At 42.8% G+C, this 22,542-nt stretch overlaps 1 protein-coding gene across 1 annotated transcript; it reads right to left on the minus strand.

Annotated features, from left to right (window-relative positions):
• Nucleotides 1-14,143: 14,143 nt before the first annotated feature.
• Nucleotides 14,144-20,127, minus strand: LOC146785282 (uncharacterized). Its single transcript, XM_085634241.1, has 2 exons — nucleotides 19,926-20,127; nucleotides 14,144-19,657 (listed from the first exon to the last, which is right to left on the minus strand). The coding sequence occupies exon 2, from the start codon at nucleotides 18,181-18,183 to the stop codon at nucleotides 14,257-14,259; it is 3,927 nt and encodes a 1,308-aa protein (XP_085490367.1). The 5' UTR covers nucleotides 18,184-19,657; nucleotides 19,926-20,127; the 3' UTR covers nucleotides 14,144-14,256.
• Nucleotides 20,128-22,542: the final 2,415 nt, after the last annotated feature.

A 22,542-nucleotide genomic window follows, 5' to 3' on the forward strand; every position in this document is an offset into this window, starting at 1 on the left:
CAGGCAATTGAAGCGATGTTTCTATGTCAGAGAATAACAGGTAGTGAAACATCTTAGTATAAAGCTAGTCACCTTCACGACATTTTATACACACAAGTAGTCATAGTGTAAGGTGAACAACATAGTCGACGACGTTTCGATCCTTACTGGGGGGGTGTTAGGATCATCATCAGGACTGATTAGTATAATTGCCTATAAAAATGCCTGAATTAACAACAATTAACACAAAAAACCAACATAGTACAATAAGGAAGGAAAGAATGGGGGAAAAAATTGGAAAAAACAACATAATGGTTAAGGTTAAATGAATTAAAACAAAACATAAGACAATGTATGTCAGAACACGAGCTAGTCATGATAGAATTGACGTAGTGAACTATGAGGCACGGAACGATTGGGGAAAATTTTTGGGGTGGAACATGCTTCGTAGGAGGTCGTGTCAGTGATCCAAGGTAGTGGTTACCGCGAGTGAAAAAGGATCTCGTCGGTGGAGAGGTGTGTGGCGTATAACATGCTTAAGAGGAGGGCGTGTCTGAGACCGACAGTTGTCAATAACGCAGGTGAAAAAGATTCTCTACACTGGAGGCTGTATTGAGTGAGCATTGCGTGAGTGGCGAGTGTCCATAAACAGGAGCGAATTACCTCAAGCTGTCAAGGATTACAGCAAGAATGATATTTCGGCTTGGTTATTAAACCTAAGCGAGTTTAAAATCAGGGAATCGGTCTGTAAGGAGAAATTAGAGAGTCATAACCGGAACCGGGGAGGGCGGGAATACTATGCAGAAAAGGTGAAGGGCTTACCTAGGGCCGCGATGGTAAATATCAACGCGGTAGCGATAATCTGCCGGGGAAAAATAAAATGAGGCGAATTAAAGGGAGGGACCACATCGCATTGAAGTGGTGCGAAGCCGGCGGTTGAAAAACGATAATCTTACCTCAATATGGTAAAGGATTCGCGTGCCGGGGAAACGGCGGGGCAGCGTGTCGGTCAATGCCGGATGGGTTATGGTGAGGGAGTGCAAAGGCCGGTATAATGTGATAGTGGGTTGATCAGGTGATCAGTCACATGATCGGCTGGTGGTTACTGGTAGTGCAGTGCCAGCGAGTGAGGGAGAGCCGGACTAATTTGGGCGCCATGTTGGGTGAGTGAAAAGCGGTGCGAAGTGATGATAAAAACGACGAATTGAGTGCAGTGGTGGTAAAAGGTCAGACCATGCAAAACTGGGAGCTGGTATCATATACAAAGGTATATAAGCCATTACACTTCCGTATTTCTTAAATTATGGCAGTGGTTCTGTATTTGTTTCCTGATTTCAGGACAGTTCCATATGACAAATCACAGTAAGGAGGTCCAGTCCTCTAAACGGTTCAGTCCTCTGTGAATGCTTCCCGTTTTCAGAATCCATTTTAATTCTTCCTTGTTCAGGAGTTGAGATATATCTGCACCTCTGGGAGGAATTTTGACAACAGAAACAACTGACCAACGAATGTCGTCCTCAGTGTGGCCAGCTGATTCAAAATGTTCCACCAGTGGTGCGTTTGGTGTTTTGCACCTCAGTCTGCTTCTGTGTTGGCAGATTCTGATACGGATTTTTTGTGTTGTTTGTCCTATATAAATCATTTCACAAGGGCACAGAATTGCGTAAATGACATTACAGGTATTACAATTACTGAAATGATTATGGGGTTTACGTATGTTACCAAACACAAACTCTTTACAGTCAGAAGTGAATCCACATACAGAGCAATTGCCACACTTGTTGTGCCCAGTAACAGCGGGTAAGGACCAATGATCAAGGAGGGTGCCGGTGTTTCTAGTATCAGGGAGTGCCGCTCTAATCAGATGGTCTTTGATATTTTTATTTCTCTTGAAGGCAAAGAGAGGTCTCTCAAGGTTTAGTATTCCAGCATTTAACACATTCCAGTGTTTGAGAATACTTTTGCGTACTTTGTTGGAAGATGGAGAAAATGTGGTGACGCATACTAGGCGGTTTTCTCTTTTCTTGATTTTGGGTTCCAAGAGGACATTCCTTGGACAGTACCATGCTCTTTTCAAGGCACTACGGATGAGCTTTTTTGGGTATCCTCTTGAGGTTAGTTTGTCGCTTAGTGTTTTGGCTTCCCTGAAATAATCCTCCTTAAGGGTGCAATTGCGTCTGATACGCAAGTATTGTGAATAGGGAAGAGAGTCTTTTAGGGCCCTTGGGTGACTGCTGCTGTATTTCAGAAGAGTGTTACGCTCGGTGGGTTTCCTGAAGAGGCTAGTGATCAGGTGTCCATCATCATGTGTTATGTTTAAATCAAGAAATGGAATGGATGTTTTGTTGTACGTGAGTGTGAATTTGAGACCACCACAGTTATTGTTGAGCCAATGGAGAAAGTTAATAAGCATAGTTTGGGTATCGTGCCAGATGAAAAAGATGTCGTCTATGTAACGTTTCCAAAGTGTTATTGCAGACTGGAAGGGGTTCTGTTGGGCCATTATGTAATTGACCTCAAGGGCATTCATATAAAGGATAGCCAGATTCGGTGCAAAAACTGCTCCCATGGATGTTCCCTTGGTTTGTTGGTAGTAATGACCGTCAAATAGAAAAAAGTTTCTAGTCAAACAGATCTCAAGGAGTTGCAAGATAAAAACAGTAGGGACAGCGTGTGGTCTAATGCGGGTGTCTAAAGTAGTTTCAATGATAAGTAATGCATCTCGTTGGGGAATGTTTGTATAAAGTGACTCAACATCTAGTGTGCAGAGTGTGTCGATAGAGGGGTTGAAGCTGTGATTCTCTACTAGGGTAATCATCTGCATACTGTCTCTAACGTAGTAAGGGGTAGATGGAACAAACTCCTTGATAAAGTAGTCCACATAAAGGCCCAATGGCTCTAGGATAGACCCGCAGCCTGACACGATGGGCCGTCCAGGGGGGTTGGAACTATCCTTGTGAATCTTTGGTAAAGTGTAGATGACTGGTGTGCGTGGGGCCTTGGTATTAAGAAAATCGTATTCATGTTTGGATAAAAAACCTTGTTCCAGACCTGATTTGGTGGTCTGTTGAATAATCTGTCTAAGCTCATTTGTGGGGTTCGTGGGAAGTTTGGAATAGTGATCAGTGTTTCCCAGCTGCCTCAGTATTTCATTTTTATAGGTTGTAGTATCTTGTAGTACTATGCCCCCGCCTTTATCGGCAGGCTTGATAACCAATAAGGCGTTGGACTTGAGAGTTTGAAGTGCTGTTTTCTCTTCCAGTGCAATATTGTACGGGATGAACTGGTGTTCTGTCGCTAGTTGGGAGAGGTCTTTAAGTACCAATTTCTCAAAGCAGGAAACCTCAGATGGAACCATGCTGGACGATGGGGAGAAAGTGGATGGGGGTCTCAAGGGGGTGTTGGATGTTTTAGGTGGGAGAGGATTAAACAGAAAATAGCTCTGTAGTCTGATCTTACGGAAAAACCTAAGCACTTCAGTTTGCAGGTCCAAAAAGTTAGTCCTAGTCGTGGGTACAAAGGAAAGACCCTTGCTAAGAATGGATAATTCAGATTCATTCAGTTGAAATTTTGTGAGGTTGAATATAGGGAGTGAGAGGTTGGTTTGTGTCTGGCTGGAGGAGTCACTGCTGTGTAACTCTGGAGAACAACCTACCAACGGTAATAATTGCGTCGGGTTTGTCGTTCTCCTGGGAGGTTTTGCCAATGGGCACGTTTCAACCCTCCTCTTCTCGGAGGTTCGTTTGGGCCACGACCTAAAAAAGAAGGGGTTGAAGAATGTGGGTTGGTAGGTGCTCTGTTTACACTACTCGTACCTTCGCCGGGATCCGAGTTATCGGATGAGTCAACTGAAGTGTCAGAAAAACCGACTAGGGTATTACCTTTGTTGAATCTGCCCCAAGGACGGTTGTAACGTTGGTTGTTATAGGACCTATTGGTATAGAAATCCTTAGTAAGGTAAGGGTAAGTGCGTTTAGTAGAGTAGGATTTGATATCCTTTTTCACTTTGGTGGATTTTTTGTTTTGTTCTATTCTGAAAAATTCATCCACTGTTTTTAGTATTTGTTCTAACAATTTTTTGCTGTCTGATATGGTGTCGCTAGTTGTTAGTTGTTGTTCAATGTCAGTTATCTCATCCAGAGTTTTTTTGAGTTCCTCTGTCGCTGTATCTATACCTAGGACTAGCCAGTGTCTCGAGCAGGTTGTACTAATGTAACTAAAATTGTTAATATATTTTGGGATATCCGTAAAAATACCAGGTACGTTTCTGACTTGGAGGCCGGTGGGAATAATATTAGCTTTCAGGTACTCCGTGAGCATCCGTATCATAAGTTGTAACCTAACAGACTTTTTCTTAGTTTTTTCTAGTTGTTCAGATAGGGTGGAACTGATTTTTTGGGGAGCATTGGTGGAGTCAGCAAAGAGGGAAGGACCTTCTAAAATTTTCTTAATGTATTCGTCCGTGTAGAGAGGTGCGTGATCTGACATGACAAAGAAAGGACGTGGAGGAGAGAGAATCTAGATATGGTAGTCAGAGGGAGAGGAAAGTGACCCACTATTCAAGAGAAAAGGGGGATAAGAGCGTGAGCCCTTGCAATCCAGCGATTGCGCTTAATCTGTAAAGAAGGCACAAGGGCACCCAAAGCAATTGGTCAGGGACCTTGGGAGGTTGCGTTTTACAAGAGACAATGGTCCCTGAAAGCAAAGGAGTATATCAAGCAACAATCAATATAGCCACAATAGGTACTATATTATAGCCTATGCCCAGCCGGACAAGGCAGCTTTAATAAGAAACAATGTATTTAAATGATCAAACAAATGTAAGCAAAGTATTGGTGGGACACAAGCCTGTATCCTATGGCTTACATATCAAGAGGACATACATTTTTGAAAAAACAAACAGGCAATTGATGCGATGTTTCTATGTCAGAGAATAACAGGTAGTGAAACATCTTAGTATAAAGCTAGTCACCTTCACGACATTTTAGACACACAAGTAGTCATAGTGTAAGGTGAACAACATAGTCGACGACGTTTCGATCCTTACTGGGGGGGGGTGTTAGGATCATCATCAGGACTGATTAGTATAATTGCCTATAAAAATGCCTGAATTAACAACAATTAACACAAAAAACCAACATAGTACAATAAGGAAGGAAAGAATGGGGGAAAAAATTGGAAAAAACAACATAATGGTTAAGGTTAAATGAATTAAAACAAAAACATAAGACAATGTATGTCAGAACACGAGCTAGTCATGATATAATTGACGTAGTGAACTATGAGGCACGGAACGATTGGGGAAAATTTTTGGGGTGGAACATGCTTCGTAGGAGGTCGTGTCAGTGATCCAAGGTAGTGGTTACCGCAAGTAAAAAAGGATCTCGTCGGTGGAGAGGTGCGTGGCGTATAACATGCTTAAGAGGAGGGCGTGTCTGAGACCGACAGTTGTCAATAACGCAGGTGAAAAAGATTCTCTACACTGGAGGCTGTATTGAGTGAGCATTGCGTGAGTGGCGAGTGTCCATAAACAGGAGCGAATTACCCCAAGCTATCAAGGATTACAGCAAGAATGATATTTCGGCTTGGTTATTAAACCTAAGCGAGTTTAAAATCAGGGAATCGGTCTGTAAGGAGAAATTAGAGAGTCATAACCGGAACCGGGGAGGGCGGGAATACTATGCAGAAAAGGTGAAGGGCTTACCTAGGGCCGCGATGGTAAATATCAACGCGGTAGCGATAATCTGCCGGGGAAAAATAAAATGAGGCGAATTAAAGGGAGGGACCACATCGCATTGAAGTGGTGCGAAGCCGGCGGTTGAAAAACGATAATCTTACCTCAATATGGTAAAGGATTCGCGTGCCGGGGAAACGGCGGGGCAGCGTGTCGGTCAATGCCGGATGGGTTATGGTGAGGGAGTGCAAAGGCCGGTATAATGTGATAGTGGCTTGATCAGGTGATCAGTCACATGATCGGCTGGTGGTTACTGGTAGTGCAGTGCCAGCGAGTGAGGGAGAGCCGGACTAATTTGGGCGCCATGTTGGGTGAGTGAAAAGCGGCGCGAAGTGATGATAAAAACGACGAATTGAGTGCAGTGGTGGTAAAAGGTCAGACCATGCCAAACTGGGAGCTGGTATCATATACAAAGGTATATAAGCCATTACACTTCCGTATTTCTTAAATTATGGCAGTGGTTCTGTATTTGTTTCCTGATTTCAGGACAGTTCCATATGACAAATCACAGTAAGGAGGTCCAGTCCTCTAAACAGTTCAGTCCTCTGTGAATGCTTCCCGTTTTCAGAATCCATTTTAATTCTTCCTTGTTCAGGAGTTGAGATATATCTGCACCTCTGGGAGGAATTTTGACAACAGAAACAACTGTCCAACGAATGTCGTCCTCAGTGTGGCCAGCTGATTCAAAATGTTCCACCAGTGGTGCGTTTGGTGTTTTGCACCTCAGTCTGCTTCTGTGTTGGCAGATTCTGATCCGGATTTTTTGTGTTGTTTGTCCTATATAAATCATTTCACAAGGGCACAGAATTGCGTAAATGACATTACAGGTATTACAATTACTGAAATGATTATGGGGTTTACGTATGTTACCAAACACAAACTCTTTACAGTCAGAAGTGAATCCACATACAGAGCAATTGCCACACTTGTTGTGCCCAGTAACAGCGGGTAAGGACCAATGATCAAGGAGGGTGCCGGTGTTTCTAGTATCAGGGAGTGCCGCTCTAATCAGATGGTCTTTGATATTTTTATTTCTCTTGAAGGCAAAGAGAGGTCTCTCAAGGTTTAGTATTCCAGCATTTAACACATTCCAGTGTTTGAGAATACTTTTGCGTACTTTGTTGGAAGATGGAGAAAATGTGGTGACGCATACTAGGCGTTTTTCTCTTTTCTTGATTTTGGGTTCCAAGAGGACATCCCTTGGACAGTACCATGCTCTTTTCAAGGCACTACGGATGAGCTTTTTTGGGTATCCTCTTGAGGTTAGTTTGTCGCTTAGTGTTTTGGCTTCCCTGAAATAATCCTCCTTAAGGGTGCAATTGCGTCTGATACGTAAGTATTGTGAATAGGGAAGAGAGTCTTTTAGGGCCCTTGGGTGACTGCTGCTGTATTTCAGAAGAGTGTTACGCTCGGTGGGTTTCCTGAAGAGGCTAGTGATCAGGTGTCCATCATCATGTGTTATGTTTAAATCAAGAAATGGTATGGATGTTTTGTTGTACGTGAGTGTGAATTTGAGACCACCACAGTTATTGTTGAGCCAATGGAGAAAGTTAATAAGCATAGTTTGGGTATCGTGCCAGATGAAAAAGATGTCGTCTATGTAACGTTTCCAAAGTGTTATTGCAGACTGGAAGGGGTTCTGTTGGGCCATTATGTAATTGACCTCAAGGGCATTCATATAAAGGATAGCCAGATTCGGTGCAAAAACTGCTCCCATGGATGTTCCCTTGGTTTGTTGGTAGTAATGACCGTCAAATAGAAAAAAGTTTCTAGTCAAACAGATCTCAAGGAGTTGCAAGATGAAAACAGTAGGGACAGCGTGTGGTCTAATGCGGGTGTCTAAAGTAGTTTCAATGATAAGTAATGCATCTCGTTGGGGAATGTTTGTATAAAGTGACTCAACATCTAGTGTGCAGAGTGTGTCGATAGAGGGGTTGAAGCTGTGATTCTCTACTAGGGTAATCATCTGCATACTGTCTCTAACGTAGTAAGGGGTAGATGGAACAAACTCCTTGATAAAGTAGTCCACATAAAGGCCCAATGGCTCTAGGATAGACCCGCAGCCTGACACGATGGGCCGTCCAGGGGGGTTGGAACTATCCTTGTGAATCTTTGGTAAAGTGTAGATGACTGGTGTGCGTGGGGCCTTGGTATTAAGAAAATCGTATTCATGTTTGGATAAAAAACCTTGTTCCAGACCTGATTTGGTGGTCTGTTGAATAATCTGTCTAAGCTCATTTGTGGGGTTCGTGGGAAGTTTGGAATAGTGATCAGTGTTTCCCAGCTGCCTCAGTATTTCATTTTTATAGGTTGTAGTATCTTGTAGTACTATGCCCCCGCCTTTATCGGCAGGCTTGATAACCAATAAGGCGTTGGACTTGAGAGTTTGAAGTGCTGTTTTCTCTTCCAGTGCAATATTGTACGGGATGAACTGGTGTTCTGTCGCTAGTTGGGAGAGGTCTTTAAGTACCAATTTCTCAAAGCAGGAAACCTCAGATGGAACCATGCTGGCCGATGGGGAGAAAGTGGATGGGGGTCTCAAGGGGGTGTTGGATGTTTTAGGTAGGAGAGGATTAAACAGAAAATAGCTCTGTAGTCTGATCTTACGGAAAAACCTAAGCACTTCAGTTTGCAGGTCCAAAAAGTTAGTCCTAGTCGTGGGTACAAAGGAAAGACCCTTGCTAAGAATGGATAATTCAGATTCATTCAGTTGAAATTTTGTGAGGTTGAATATAGGGAGTGAGAGGTTGGTTTGTGTCTGGCTGGAGGAGTCACTGCTGTGTAACTCTGGAGAACAACCTACCAACGGTAATAATTGCGTCGGGTTTGTCGTTCTCCTGGGGGGTTTTGCCAATGGGCACGTTTCAACCCTCCTCTTCTCGGAGGTTCGTTTGGGCCACGACCTAAAAAAGAAGGGGTTGAAGAATGTGGGTTGGTAGGTGCTCTGTTTGCACTACTCGTACCTTCGCCGGGATCCGAGTTATCGGATGAGTCAACTGAAGTGTCAGAAAAACCGACTAGGGTATTACCTTTGTTGAATCTGCCCCAAGGACGGTTGTAACGTTGGTTGTTATAGGACCTATTGGTATAGAAATCCTTAGTAAGGTAAGGGTAAGTGCGTTCAGTAGAGTAGGATTTGATATCCTTTTTCACTTTGGTGGATTTTTTGTTTTGTTCTATTCTGAAAAATTCATCCACTGTTTTTTGTATTTGTTCTAACAATTTTTTGCTGTCTGATATGGTGTCGCTAGTTGTTAGTTGTTGTTCAATGTCAGTTATCTCATCCAGAGTTTTTTTGAGTTCCTCTGTCGCTGTATCTATACCTAGGACTAGCCAGTGTCTCGAGCAGGTTGTACTAATGTAACTAAAATTGTTAATATATTTTGGGATATCTGTAAAAATACCAGGTACGTTTCTGACTTGGAGGCCGGTGGGAATAATATTAGCTTTCAGGTACTCCGTGAGCATCCGTATCATAAGTTGTAACCTAACAGACTTTTTCTTAGTTTTTTCTAGCTGTTCAGATAGGGTGGAACTGATTTCTTGGGGAGCATTGGTGGAGTCAGCAAAGAGGGAAGGACCTTCTAAAATTTTCTTAATGTATTCGTCCGTGTAGAGAGGTGCGTGATCTGACATGACAAAGAAAGGACGTGGAGGAGAGAGAATCTAGATATGGTAGTCAGAGGGAGAGGAAAGTGACCCACTATTCAAGAGAAAACGGGGATAAGAGCGTGAGCCCTTGCAATCCAGCGATTGCGCTTAATCTGTAAAGAAGGCACAAGGGTACCCAAAGCAATTGGTCAGGGACCTTGGGAGGTTGCGTTTTACAAGAGACAATGGTCCCTGAAAGCAAAGGAGTATATCAAGCAACAATCAATATAGCCACAATAGGTACTATATTATAGCCTATGCCCAGCCGGACAAGGCAGCTTTAATAAGAAACAATGTATTTAAATGATCAAACAAATGTAAGCAAAGTATTGGTGGGACACAAGCCTGTATCCTATGGCTTACATATCAAGAGGACATACATTTTTGAAAAAACAAACAGGCAATTGAAGCGATGTTTCTATGTCAGAGAATAACAGGTAGTGAAACATCTTAGTATAAAGCTAGTCACCTTCACGACATTTTATACACACAAGTAGTCATAGTGTAAGGTGAACAACATAGTCGACGACGTTTCGATCCTTACTGGGGGGGTGTTAGGATCATCATCAGGACTGATTAGTATAATTGCCTATAAAAATGCCTGAATTAACAACAATTAACACAAAAAACCAACATAGTACAATAAGGAAGGAAAGAATGGGGGAAAAAATTGGAAAAAACAACATAATGGTTAAGGTTAAATGAATTAAAACAAAACATAAGACAATGTATGTCAGAACACGAGCTAGTCATGATAGAATTGACGTAGTGAACTATGAGGCACGGAACGATTGGGGAAAATTTTTGGGGTGGAACATGCTTCGTAGGAGGTCGTGTCAGTGATCCAAGGTAGTGGTTACCGCGAGTGAAAAAGGATCTCGTCGGTGGAGAGGTGCGTGGTCATTACTACCAACAAACCAAGGGAACATCCATGGGAGCAGTTTTTGCACCGAATCTGGCTATCCTTTATATGAATGCCCTTGAGGTCAATTACATAATGGCCCAACAGAACCCCTTCCAGTCTGCAATAACACTTTGGAAACGTTACATAGACGACATCTTTTTCATCTGGCACGATACCCAAACTATGCTTATTAACTTTCTCCATTGGCTCAACAATAACTGTGGTGGTCTCAAATTCACACTCACGTACAACAAAACATCCATACCATTTCTTGATTTAAACATAACACATGATGATGGACACCTGATCACTAGCCTCTTCAGGAAACCCACCGAGCGTAACACTCTTCTGAAATACAGCAGCAGTCACCCAAGGGCCCTAAAAGACTCTCTTCCCTATTCACAATACTTACGTATCAGACGCAATTGCACCCTTAAGGAGGATTATTTCAGGGAAGCCAAAACACTAAGCGACAAACTAACCTCAAGAGGATACCCAAAAAAGCTCATCCGTAGTGCCTTGAAAAGAGCATGGTACTGTCCAAGGGATGTCCTCTTGGAACCCAAAATCAAGAAAAGAGAAAACCGCCTAGTATGCGTCACCAAATTTTCTCCATCTTCCAACAAAGTACGCAAAAGTATTCTCAAACACTGGAATGTGTTAGTAGTATAGGTTGTATACTACTCGTCACCATGTATTTTTTGACAGGTGGCCACGCCCCTTTGACCACGCCCCTTTGGTCCGTGTGTCTATATTGGACGCGTTCCAAGTCTGATTTTAATCGGGGTTTTAATCGGTCCTTATAACGTATTGATAAGATTATAGCATTTTATTGTTTTATAGGTCGTTATTTTGTGAATCATGGCTTATAAAATGATACGGCGATGAAATCAAAAAGCGTATAAAACGATAAGTTAGGATTTGTGAATCAAGGCTTATAAAATGATACGGCGATGAAATCATAAAGCGTGTAAAACGACCAGGCATGCCCGGGCATGTCTTGCTTTAGGCATGTTTATGGGGGACTCAGTACGTATAAATCGACCAGGCATGCCCGGGCATGTCTTGCTTTAGGCGTGTTTATGGGGGCTCAGTAATCGGATATATGGGGTGCAGCTACGAATTAAAATGATATTTTATACATTTCCCATCATCACATTATTGAAAAGAATAATAACGCGTTTTAGAACAAATTGCTTTTATTAAATGTAAAATGAAAGCTCGGAGAAGTTTTATTTTGGGTCAATATTTACAATTTAATTGAAACCATTTTTTACATAACAGAAAATCACATTTTATGTAATTACAGTTTCATTATATGGAATTACATATACTGACAGCATTTAGTGACAATAGAAAAAAAAAAAAGAAAATCAAGCTTATAGTTGAATAATGAGGTAGAGGTAGTTATCAAATATAATATGAACCATTGCATATAAATCACAGTATCAACAGCACACATAAAATCTGCGGAAGTTACATTAAAAAAGGAATCACAGCATATTTTTGGTACCCGGTAATAATCACAGATAGCTATAAAACATTTGTAAAGTATAGAAAACACATAGTCAAGCTTATAGTTGAATAGTGAGGTAGCGGTAGTTCTCAAATACATTATAAACCAAGACATATGAATCACAGTATCAACAGCAGACATCAAATATGCGGAAGTTACATACATTTTTTAAAAGAGGAATCACAGCTTATCGTTGTTAACTTATAATAATCACGGATAGCGATAATACATATATAAATATAGAATTCACATATTTAAGCTTATAGTTGAATAATGAGGTAGCCGTAGTTAGCAAATACATTATGCACCTTGGCATATAAATCACAGTATCAACACTGAAAACAAAATGATGTACATAAAAATCAAGAAACCATAGCGTATTAACATCAACCAGTAATACGCAGTATGGCCACCGGGCATAAAATTATACAAAAACTATATGTTGTGATACAGATGAGGTATTTACATAAAAAAATATTTAGTTACCCAGTAAAAAGCATAGGTCTCTATTATAAGTCACGGGTGCTAAACAGACAACCATGGCAATCTCGCGAAGTGTTTTCTTTTTTTTGGCGGGAGTGCTTGGCCGTGTGTTGTTACGGGTTCGTGAGCATTGTCAGCGGTATCACGGAGGGCAAGCGTCGGTGCTCTTCGAGGGGTCAGTGAAAATGGTGATGCGGGGGGAGAAGGGATAACAAATGGTGCAACGGCGTTGTTCTTTAAATCTTCTAAGTGGATACGATGACCACCATTTCCTAGCACCGATGTCGGAATGTTCAGTTCTGCTAGGCTCTGCATGAAGGCATCCCAACCGACAGGCGCTTTATTATTTGCAAAAGAGTGTGTTTGGGTGGCGCCTCTGATCAAATCATGCAGGTTTGAACCACGTATAACATTACCTTTATAAAGAAGTTCCCCCTTATCATTCCAGAAAGCGATGTCTTTATTTTGATGAATTTTATTAAGAAGTAATTCTGCTTTCTTTTTGTGCCGGGGGTTAACGTTGTCAAGGATTTCATTAACTAGATTAAAGGCGTGTGATTCCGGCTCTCTGACCGGTGAAACGGGTGGCTCTTGACTTTCAGGCATGAATAAAGTCAGGCCCTCTTTTTCCATTTTACCATGATGGACAAAGTTCAGATACTTTTGAAGGATAGCGGTATAAAGCTTAGCTTTCTCGTGCACCGGTAAATCACTACGATGAAGAATTTCGCGCATCTCAGCGTCCAACAGATCCGTGGCTGATTTTCTAATGTCGGTATCGGCGCTTGGGGGACTCCGCATTCTGTCTAGCTGATGTTTAGGAACGAGATACATTTTTTCAATGTGAGCCATCACCGGCGGCGCAGCAGGCCCGAGAGAAGCGGGATAGCAATGCCTAGCAGCGATCCTATGAAGCCCCCAGACTGCTTGACAAGACTTTTTTTTGTTTTAATAGAGATCCTCTTATTGCTCAGTTTTTTAACAAGATTACTTTTCTTTTTAAGCACTCGGATCTGTTGAGGACTCAAAGGGACATTGCCCTTCAAGGTATTTAGGGCTATCTCCGATATCGCTGCTACTAAATCGTCAGACGCGGAGCATAGAAGAGCTTTCCTTTGTTGTGGGGATGATGAAACCAACAGTCTTAAAAGAGCTAGATTGCGCGCTATCCGGCTGGACATGGTCATGAGTGTGTTGGAGCTCTAAACTGGAGCGCTGCTTTTTATTTATCTTCTTTTTATAGCCGGGTAGGACTTTTTTAGAGTATAAGCAACAGGAAGATCCGGTGGGAAAAGCCCGGTCCTTAATCTGTAATCCTCCGGCGTGCCGGCGTTTAAATCTACAAAAAGATACCCATAGGGGCTCTGAGTGGCGTCCTCAAAGGCTTCTAGAAAGAAACTAGAGCGACCCGGGTACATCTGTCTGGCTAGAGTCGTTATTTGAAGCTTGTCTCGGGGGTTTTTGAAAAGCACCATGTACTTGGTGTTCAGAGCGATGGTTCGTGAGCTCTTACCTTGGCAGAAGACGTTTTGCACAATGTATAAAATGCTAAGATTACGATGGTGAACATACTGAGTAAAAGCTTTTTCAATTTCACCGCTGTCACAAGCAGAGGCCATTAGATCATCTACAATTAACATATTAACACTAGAGGGTGGAAATAAAATGTCATCATTTAAGGCGGCGGGGAGCCCCTCGACAAATTTGAGGTGTGGAAGCTTTAGCGCGAGTTCTTGATAGAGCCGCTGCCAACAGGAATAGGCCCACACTACGTTGGTGGGTGGCTGGGTCAGCATTTGATGCGCATTTTCCAAAAGTTTTTTTACAAAGTAACTTTTACCAGAATTGGAAGGACCTGCGAAGATGCATGAGAACGGATGTTGCAATCTAATATCCATACTTTAAACAACCTCTAATAAACTATACACACCAAAAGCGGAAAGTCCTTTTTCTCGCTAGCCCCGTGTTTACACAGAGGCTGCATAACTCTTAAAAGCCGTAGGGCAGGGTTTTATAGTCCTCTTTAAGAACGCGCTTATCATATACAACCCTCAACGTTTTGCGAAGCGGGCGTGTCTCAATATCCCAACGTTTTTTAATTCTCACAATGCAGGGGTGCTGCACTACTAAGCTTTCATCTTCTGGAACACATTCACCTCTTTCGGCGTGCTTGGCATATTGAGTGACCAGCTCTTTTAAGTTTTGAAAATTTACTTTTTCGCGGTTCTGAACATTGAGGGTGATCCCCTTCACCTTCAAGCAGATTTTACCGCCTGATAAGCGGTAACCGTAGGTTTTGGGGCCGGCTGAAACAAACTCTGTGATGTGTTCATCGGGAGGTGTTTCGCTAGTGAGTTCCCCCAGATAGTCACCCACCGGAGGGTTAACATCGCCCTTTTTGCTCACAAAAATCACAGAGTCTGTGTCGTGGTAAAGACAGCGGTCTTGAAGCAACTCCAGGAGCTTGTACAACTCCAATCTAGCATAAGCGGTGGTGAAACTGGCAATAAATATGTTAGCGTTGCATGAAGGCGGGTAATGTTCTTTGGTATACCGCCAACACACACAAGCGGTATCATCATCTATGAACTCGCAAGATGACACCTCGCAGTAGGAAGTAAAAAAGTACTGATCAAATTCATCCGGCTCTGTCACTAGAGTAGTTTCTGAGCGGTCTTCTCTCTGCCCCAGTTTTCCCCATAGAGAGTTGAGAAACAGTTTAGCAATCTGTCTTTTAGTGGGGTTCACATGGATTTTATTAGAGCGCAATCGAATACCCTCTTTCTGAAAATATTCCCTCCGGTACTTCTGTTTCTCGGCATTATCACTACACCACTGGGGGTAACCCGAAGCTTCTTGCTTGTCTCTAAGGTGCAAGTTGATGTAGTCGGTAAACAGATCACTAGAAACATTTTCAAAATGCCATATCTCATAAATGCGATCTATCACATAGCCTTTTTTCAGAGCTACATTCACTTCTACAGTGCACCAGGTGCCGGTCAGAGCACGTTCGTCATCAGAGTGATCACACCGGAAGGTCTGTCTGGCTTCTGTGCAGGAGCGGCACAGGGTAAATAATAGTTTTCCCTCGAATCTGTAAGGAAGCACCGGGAAAAAAAGTCCTCTAGGCGGACGAATTCTACATCTGATTAGACCGAAATACATTTGAGGGGCTCCAAAATCTTTATAAAGGATCTTAGGATGTCCCACAGGGTAGACTTTTGTCTTGTTAACAAAGGGGTATAAGCTGGTAAAATCATAGTAAAAAATCTTTTCATCACCAGAGGCCTTTCGATAAAGAGTAACGGCGTTGGTTCGTCCTCCGTAGAGAGAATCACGCGGTTTCAAGGGCTCGGGTAAGTCACGATCCTTGATAAAAGTCTGCAGATCTAGATTACATGTTAACTGCTCACGCCACGCGTGTTCCCAAATACTTCTGACGTTGAAGCCGCGTCTTTTTAAAAACTCCTGTTTAATAGTTGTGCGGTTAAGCAACTGACCATATGTACAACCGGTCATCTTATTAAAATCGTTTCCGGCGTAACAAATTGGACAGCCGTGAAAAAAGCAACCATTAAATTCAAAGGCAGTAGGGACCCCGTCAATATTGGCATAACCATCTAAAAAATAGGACCCAATTTTAAGCTCCCCGCCCCTCAAAGCGTGACGGATGGTGATTCTTTCACTGTATTCCAAATACATCAACCATTGAATAGCGGGTGTTGAGAATCTCTTTTGCTGTCTGTGATAATTATCACGAGGTAGCAACGCTAATGTGTAAGGTTTTAAAAAACAAAATCTGAACATCGCCAAGCAGACTGAAGCTAAAGTGATGTACTGAAAGGGGTCGATGAAGTCAACATAGGCATACTCATTGGCCTGACCCGGGTTCACCAAGATTTGCTTGCTAGACATGGCAATGACGCCTTCTCTAAAGCGGATACACGCCTCTCTTAAAATGTTCACATCTTGTTGGCAGTAATGAGACAGCTCCTTCTGGAAATCAAACTCCCGATCTTTGTTCGATTCATACCAGGACACAAATTCTGTTTTCTCAGAGGGTGACATATAGTTTACACCGTAAAATTCTGCTGAGGGCATAGCACCAACGTATTTTTGGTTCTGCAAAGTGTTAAAGTAATGCGGGAAATACCCTTTAGACTCTTGGAAACCCATTGCCTGTGGAAGTTTACTGAGTTTCATGGGCAAAAAGTTTATAGAGTCTATAAACCTGATATTGAGTACTTTGGTTGTAACGCACATGAGCTTTCCTCCCTGAGTGATCAGTGACATTGCCACCTTTTCAAGCACTAGAGCTTTCACTACAAAATAACAGTCATATCCTTTAGAGAAATGTGCGAGAAAACTATAGTTTTGAAATCGGGGTGTAATGAATGTGTTGATAAAATCATTGACGCATGTAGGACCTGAAAACTCCCAAGTAGGCTCACCATTAATATGTCTGGCAAAAATATAATTTGGCTCGTGAATGATATTTTCCTGACGGCACTCCATATCGTAGAATATATAATCATTTGTTTTGGTCGGCGGTTTGAGTCTGCTCATAAAGCAGAGATGTGAATCAAATGAAAACACCCGGGCTTTACAGACACCGCATTCAAGGCCTTCGCATTCATGACTTTCGGGGCCGTAGAGACCGCACGAATCACACAACTTTTTGCTGAGACAGCTCACCTCCCCCGCCACGGCTAAAGCACGATGACGCTCTAAACACTCCGAAGAACGACAAAACAGTCGACACCGCGGACACCTTTGGAGATCGTTGGCAATGTCATGGCAATCGTTCGTAACGCACGCTTTGCAGAAGTCTGCGCACGAGTGATTGTATTTGTGGGTATAGGCCGAATGGCAATATTCGCAGTAATACCTAGCGCCGAGGAATTTTTTTATATCTTTCACACCGTAAAAATGGCTTTCATGTAAAAGAACAAACAGAATTTTAGATTTGTTGGCGGTACCGCTGGTGAAATAACGCCAGCCGCCTTCGTGATATAATACTTTAATCGTCACACCCAAGTAATTTTCAAATGCTTCTATGTCTTGCAAAGAGACATCCGTATCTGGGGGGATGTTTAGGGCATCGTGCATTAACTGTGCCTGCTCTGTCAACGTTCTATCCGTAGATTGACCGTGAGCCAATAACCCTGCCAAACACCCCGCCAGGCACAAATTTCCAGCTGTGTTGTTCAAATCAATCAACCATCGACGTTTCTTTTGAATGATCTTAGTAAACAATACAGAATTTAGAGCCCGTCTGGCACCGCCGCCCCTACTTTTTATCACAGTCACAACAAGTGTTAAACTTTGTGACCCCAGAATCTCTGCATTGCTATTCATCATGTCAACAATTTTGTTTAAGAAATCTGAGGCATCTAGGTCGTGATGCGGTAGCCTGCGAGTGTAAAAAGAGTTAGCCAGACCACCGCCGCTCAGGCGAATTTGTACATAATCGTTGGGGCCTATGTCTGGGGCCATTTGGTCCAGCAGCAGTTGGATAGAGTTAATAACCGCTTCTAGGGCCAGTCTAATAGAATCTATGAGATGAAGATTGACAAAACGAAATTCTTCATAAAATTCTATAGCTCTAAATTTTTTGATAACTCTTTGATATTGTCGCACGCTTTCTAAAAACACCGGCGCAGGGTTGTTACTGATGCTAGAATTATCGCAAGCGACAGCCGTTCTCTGAGGTGTTTGCTCTAACTGCGTGGGGCTCGGTGGTAAATACCCATTGTTGCTTTGAATATTACGGCGTATATTTCTCAAATGGTTTTTGGCTCTTTTTAGGTTTTTGGCTAACCGATTTCTGACTACTTTAGCGGCTAACCATTTCTCTTTACGTTTGGCGACTGTAGTTTCAGACCTTCTCGGCGACCTATGCTCTTTGGGGGTCATTATCAGTTTCCCGAGTCGAGACTCAAGGAATCAAGGTTGGCTTGGGCATCTGCTAAAATAGATGCGAGCGAAGTCTGAGTATTTTGGATCACGTCCTCTACTGCTAGTTTGACATCTGTTATGCCGCCGATATGTCCGGAAGCTTCCTGTACACGTAGAACATTAAAAACGGATGAACTGACGGGTGCAGAGTTCAAGCCTAATCCTTCTAGGGTATTTATTAGGGGAAAAATGGCGTAAATTGCCTGAAGTACAGCCGCGTCGCTGGGGAGTGAAGCTTTAACAGCAGCAGCAGCAGCCCCACTGCGGGGGTCAAGTGGTGTCTTTATCTCAACGTTAAGTGATTTTTTGACACTTAGGACGTCATCTATGGCGCGTGAGGAGACAGAGGACTCTAGCTGATTTTGAGCAGTTACTAAAGCAGCTGAAAGTGATTTCTCTAAATTTTGCTGTATAAGTACGATGCCTGCTTTGATGCGTTCAATGGCTTGTATCTGAGCTACTGTATCACGATTACTTAAAGCAAAAATAATAGCTTCGCAGAGAGGTGCTGTGTTCAGAGTGCTTCCCCTAAGGTTTGTTATTAAAGGTAAAATATCGTGGAATGCTGATGTTGCTGCGGTAATGTTTAGGGGTGGTGTGGGGTTATGTCTAGGAGCTTGTAGCGCCGCGGCGGACGCCCCGTTTGCTGCAGCACTGTGGACAATTTCAGTCTTTAAATTATGGTGAATAGCACCTGGTGCGACCCTTACTGGGGGGATGGTGATGGCTGGTCCTCCTCCTATTGTAACATCTGTGTGACACCCCCCTTGTGAGCGTGGGTTCTTGGAGCATTCGCTGTGTACAGCTGGTCCTGCTTTTGATCTGTTTTGTTGAACGGGTACATTCGCGTTTTCCCCCCAACAGTCATCATCGTCAAGCAGCGAAATTATTTCTTGTTCATCGGGGGGAATAATGGCGTTTGCTGGTTGCGCATGCAAGTTCTTTGATGGTTGAGAGTGAGACTTGGGGGTAGGAGTAGGTGGGGGGTGCACTAATACCGGAGTATCGCTGCAAGGGTGCGTTGTGACACCTAGAATCTGTTCTGAATTTCGGCTGGGGAGAACGCAACCAGGGGTAGGCGTGTTTGAATTCGAAACCTGGAAGGTCTGTAGAGTAGCAGAATTGTTATCATTAGCATTCGCTTTCCTATTGCGCTTTTGATCACCCTTTTCTTTACAGCCAGAGTGTCTCTTTCTCAAACCGCCACCATTTACAGACACCGGTGGAAACTCATGCAATGCAGGCCCCCCAACAGTACTCCCCCCAAAACCACCCTGCAATGTTTGTGGTGGCCCTCGCCGCCTCGCTTCTTTACGCTTCTGACCTTTGCTTTTCAGATCGTCAGGCGGCAACCTTGAACTCCTTTGTACAACCGGTTGTTGTGTATTTGATTGCTGCACGTGTTGGATGGAGATTGCATCATCAGTTTTATCTAAGTAAGAGCAAAAAACACAATTTTAATTCAAGCAATGAACAGTCGGAAGAGTCCTCAATAGTCATCAGTGCTACAACTAGACTGAGAGTGGCAGCGCAAGCTCGCTGGTGGCAGCACACACACACACAAACACACACACACACACACACACACACACACACACACACACACACACACACACACACACACACACGCACAAGCACGCGCACATCAGCATGGTCTATGGTAGAACATACTACCAGTAGAAAAGAGAATTAATTCTTACCAGCATGCGCGCTGAAGCCGCAAATTTGACTGGCTGCGATAGGATTAGGGCCTTCAAGCGCAGTGTCGAATAAAAGTGCGTCTGCCGCCTCGGCCACTTCCTGCGAAGACAAAAATGCAAACAGCTGTAACACATTTCCTATATCGGTTTAAATTAAATTACTTGAAAGCACCGCTATACGTATTTACAAGCTCATGCAAACAAAAGCACACACACACACACACACACACACACACACACACACACACACACACGACCGCAGAAATAGACCCAGACCTTAGTTGTCAAATTATTTGCTTTTCAAGCCGCAGCTCAACCCCGGCTCGCTGGCCCCAGGCTATATAGTGACATTATTTAAGACCTCGGGCGCTATTAAATCATGATCTGTAAAGCAAGGAGGCGGACTAGTCCTTGACTTAAAAACACGGATCAATGAGCAGATAGTCTTTGAGGTAAGAGCATGTGCAAAATCTAAACACGCCGAGTATCATGTCATATTTCCTATTGCTTAAAATGCCAGCTGTTGTAACATTACTAAAAACCTTTTGACAGAGGAGCGAAAGACTTAATTAGAACCACATGCTAGAACATTTCAGACGGGGTCCGGCAAAAAAACCAAACACACACACACACACACACACACACACACACACACACACACACACACACACACGCTTTTTTTTATGCATCTTTCACGGTTCCTGACTAGCAGTTACAGTTAATTCAAAACACCCCGAGTTTCACCTAATTTTATCTATTGCTTAAAACCTTTTGACAGAGGAGCGAAAGACTTAATTAGAACCACATGTTAGAACATTGCCCAGGGACTTCGGTCTAATACGTCTTAGTTTGACAGTCTGAGCCGGATAAAAGCTTACATCCCTGATAAAAAGCATTTAACCTTTGAGAGATGACGCTAATAGAAGCGCAACTTCAAAAAGAGCTAGAGGATTATATAAAAAACATAAAACAAACTTCTTACCAACAATTCTTGCTCCTCAGACATGTTCATAAATGGAAACGGTGCTCAGTCATCAGGTGGTGAAATCTTTCAGGGGCTTCAGCTTTTCAAGCGACCGATGTGGTGGAAGAATGAAGGTGTCACCAGCGCCGTTGGTTGGGGCGTCGTAGCTTTCCTGAGAGCTCCAGCCTGAATGTTCTTGCAGACCTCACGTTTTATACCCAAAACCCGACAGTTTCCCGCCACAATTCACAACGGTACAATCCACTAAGCATTTCAGGTTGAATATAAACAGCTGCGCGTTAACGTGGCAGCTAGTTGCTGAAAAAAAGTCAGACTGCCAAGTAAAGTTAGGCCCCCCTTTTTTTTTTATTCATATTTTTTGCAAACCTCGACCGGACACTAGGCACCATATGCGTACAATAACCTGTCTAAGCATTTCAGGATGAATATAACAGCTGTGCATTAACGTGGCAGCTAGGTGCTGAAAAAAAGTCAGACCGCCACGTAAAGTTAGGCCCCCTTTTTTTTTTATTCATTCATTTTTTTTTGCAAACCTCGACCGGACACTAGGCACCATATGCGTACAATAGCCTGTCTAAGCATTTCAGGATGAATATAACAGCTGTGCATTAACGTGGCAGCTAGGTGCTGAAAAAAGTCAGACCGACACGTAAAGTTAAGGGCTTTTTTCATGCAATTTATTTAGATACATTTTATATCACAGAGTAAAAATGTTCGGTACAAATATGATTTTAAAAGTCCAATGAGAGCGTAAAATAGACCTTGTGGATGTCTGCTAGTTATCATAAACACTGTAAACATGCATATTATCAGTGAATGAAATACAATTTTGCATCGGTCTGTTATTTACACGGCCTCTTTTCAATCTGCGTAATTGCCTCAACACAAACCTTGTTACTAGAGCATCATTTGCCTTCAAATCAGCTGAATACATTTTTAAAATGCTTTCAAAGTCTACACCACGGCATCTATGAAATAAATAAAACAAACAATGTGCCCCGCAGGTAAATGATACATCATCCTGAATCTGGTTTTCATGAAATGTTATTAGGCCTGAAGTGTTTCTTTTTAAAAATTGCCATATGGTATTGGGGTACAGATAACTGTTTGGTGGCACGCCATAGGAGTCAAAAAACTCAGAGTCCTTTTCCGTTAGAAATATTGCTAACCAGTGTCGACCCCTTTGATCTTTACCGTCTGTATTAACTATTAAATGAAGCGGTCGCTGGCGATTACCCAGATACATTGGTAGAGTGTCAGCTGCGAATACACCTAAAAATGAATGTTTTGCCGTCTCGTCTTTGGCGAGAAAACGTTCCAGTTGCCACGTATTCATCACATATAGTCGATTAGCACCTCTCGCCTATGGTTAATCTGTATAACATTCTGAAAGACAGCGTAAATCAGAAGGTTTATAGTAGACGGTAGAGCGGCGCTAAAACGGAGCTCCAGACGTACATTGCCTGATTTTTGTATCGAAAAATGGCCGCCACCCACGTCGTTGTCAGGGCATAGATCGAAAGCCAGCATAGAATAGCCTTTCGAATACTCTACACGATCCACAAAGAAGGGTCGGTCTGATGCGTACTTCCCAGCAACTTGCAGCACACCCAAATATTCTCTAGCCACACC

Source organism: Triturus cristatus, chromosome 11 (assembly GCF_964204655.1).
Source record: "Triturus cristatus chromosome 11, aTriCri1.1, whole genome shotgun sequence".
Classification (NCBI taxonomy): domain Eukaryota; kingdom Metazoa; phylum Chordata; class Amphibia; order Caudata; family Salamandridae; genus Triturus; species Triturus cristatus.

Coding starts and splice junctions, on each gene's coding strand:
- LOC146785282 (XM_085634241.1), bottom strand. CDS start 18,183: ATGACCCCCAAAGAGCATAGGTCGCCGAGAAGGTCTGAAACTACAGTC.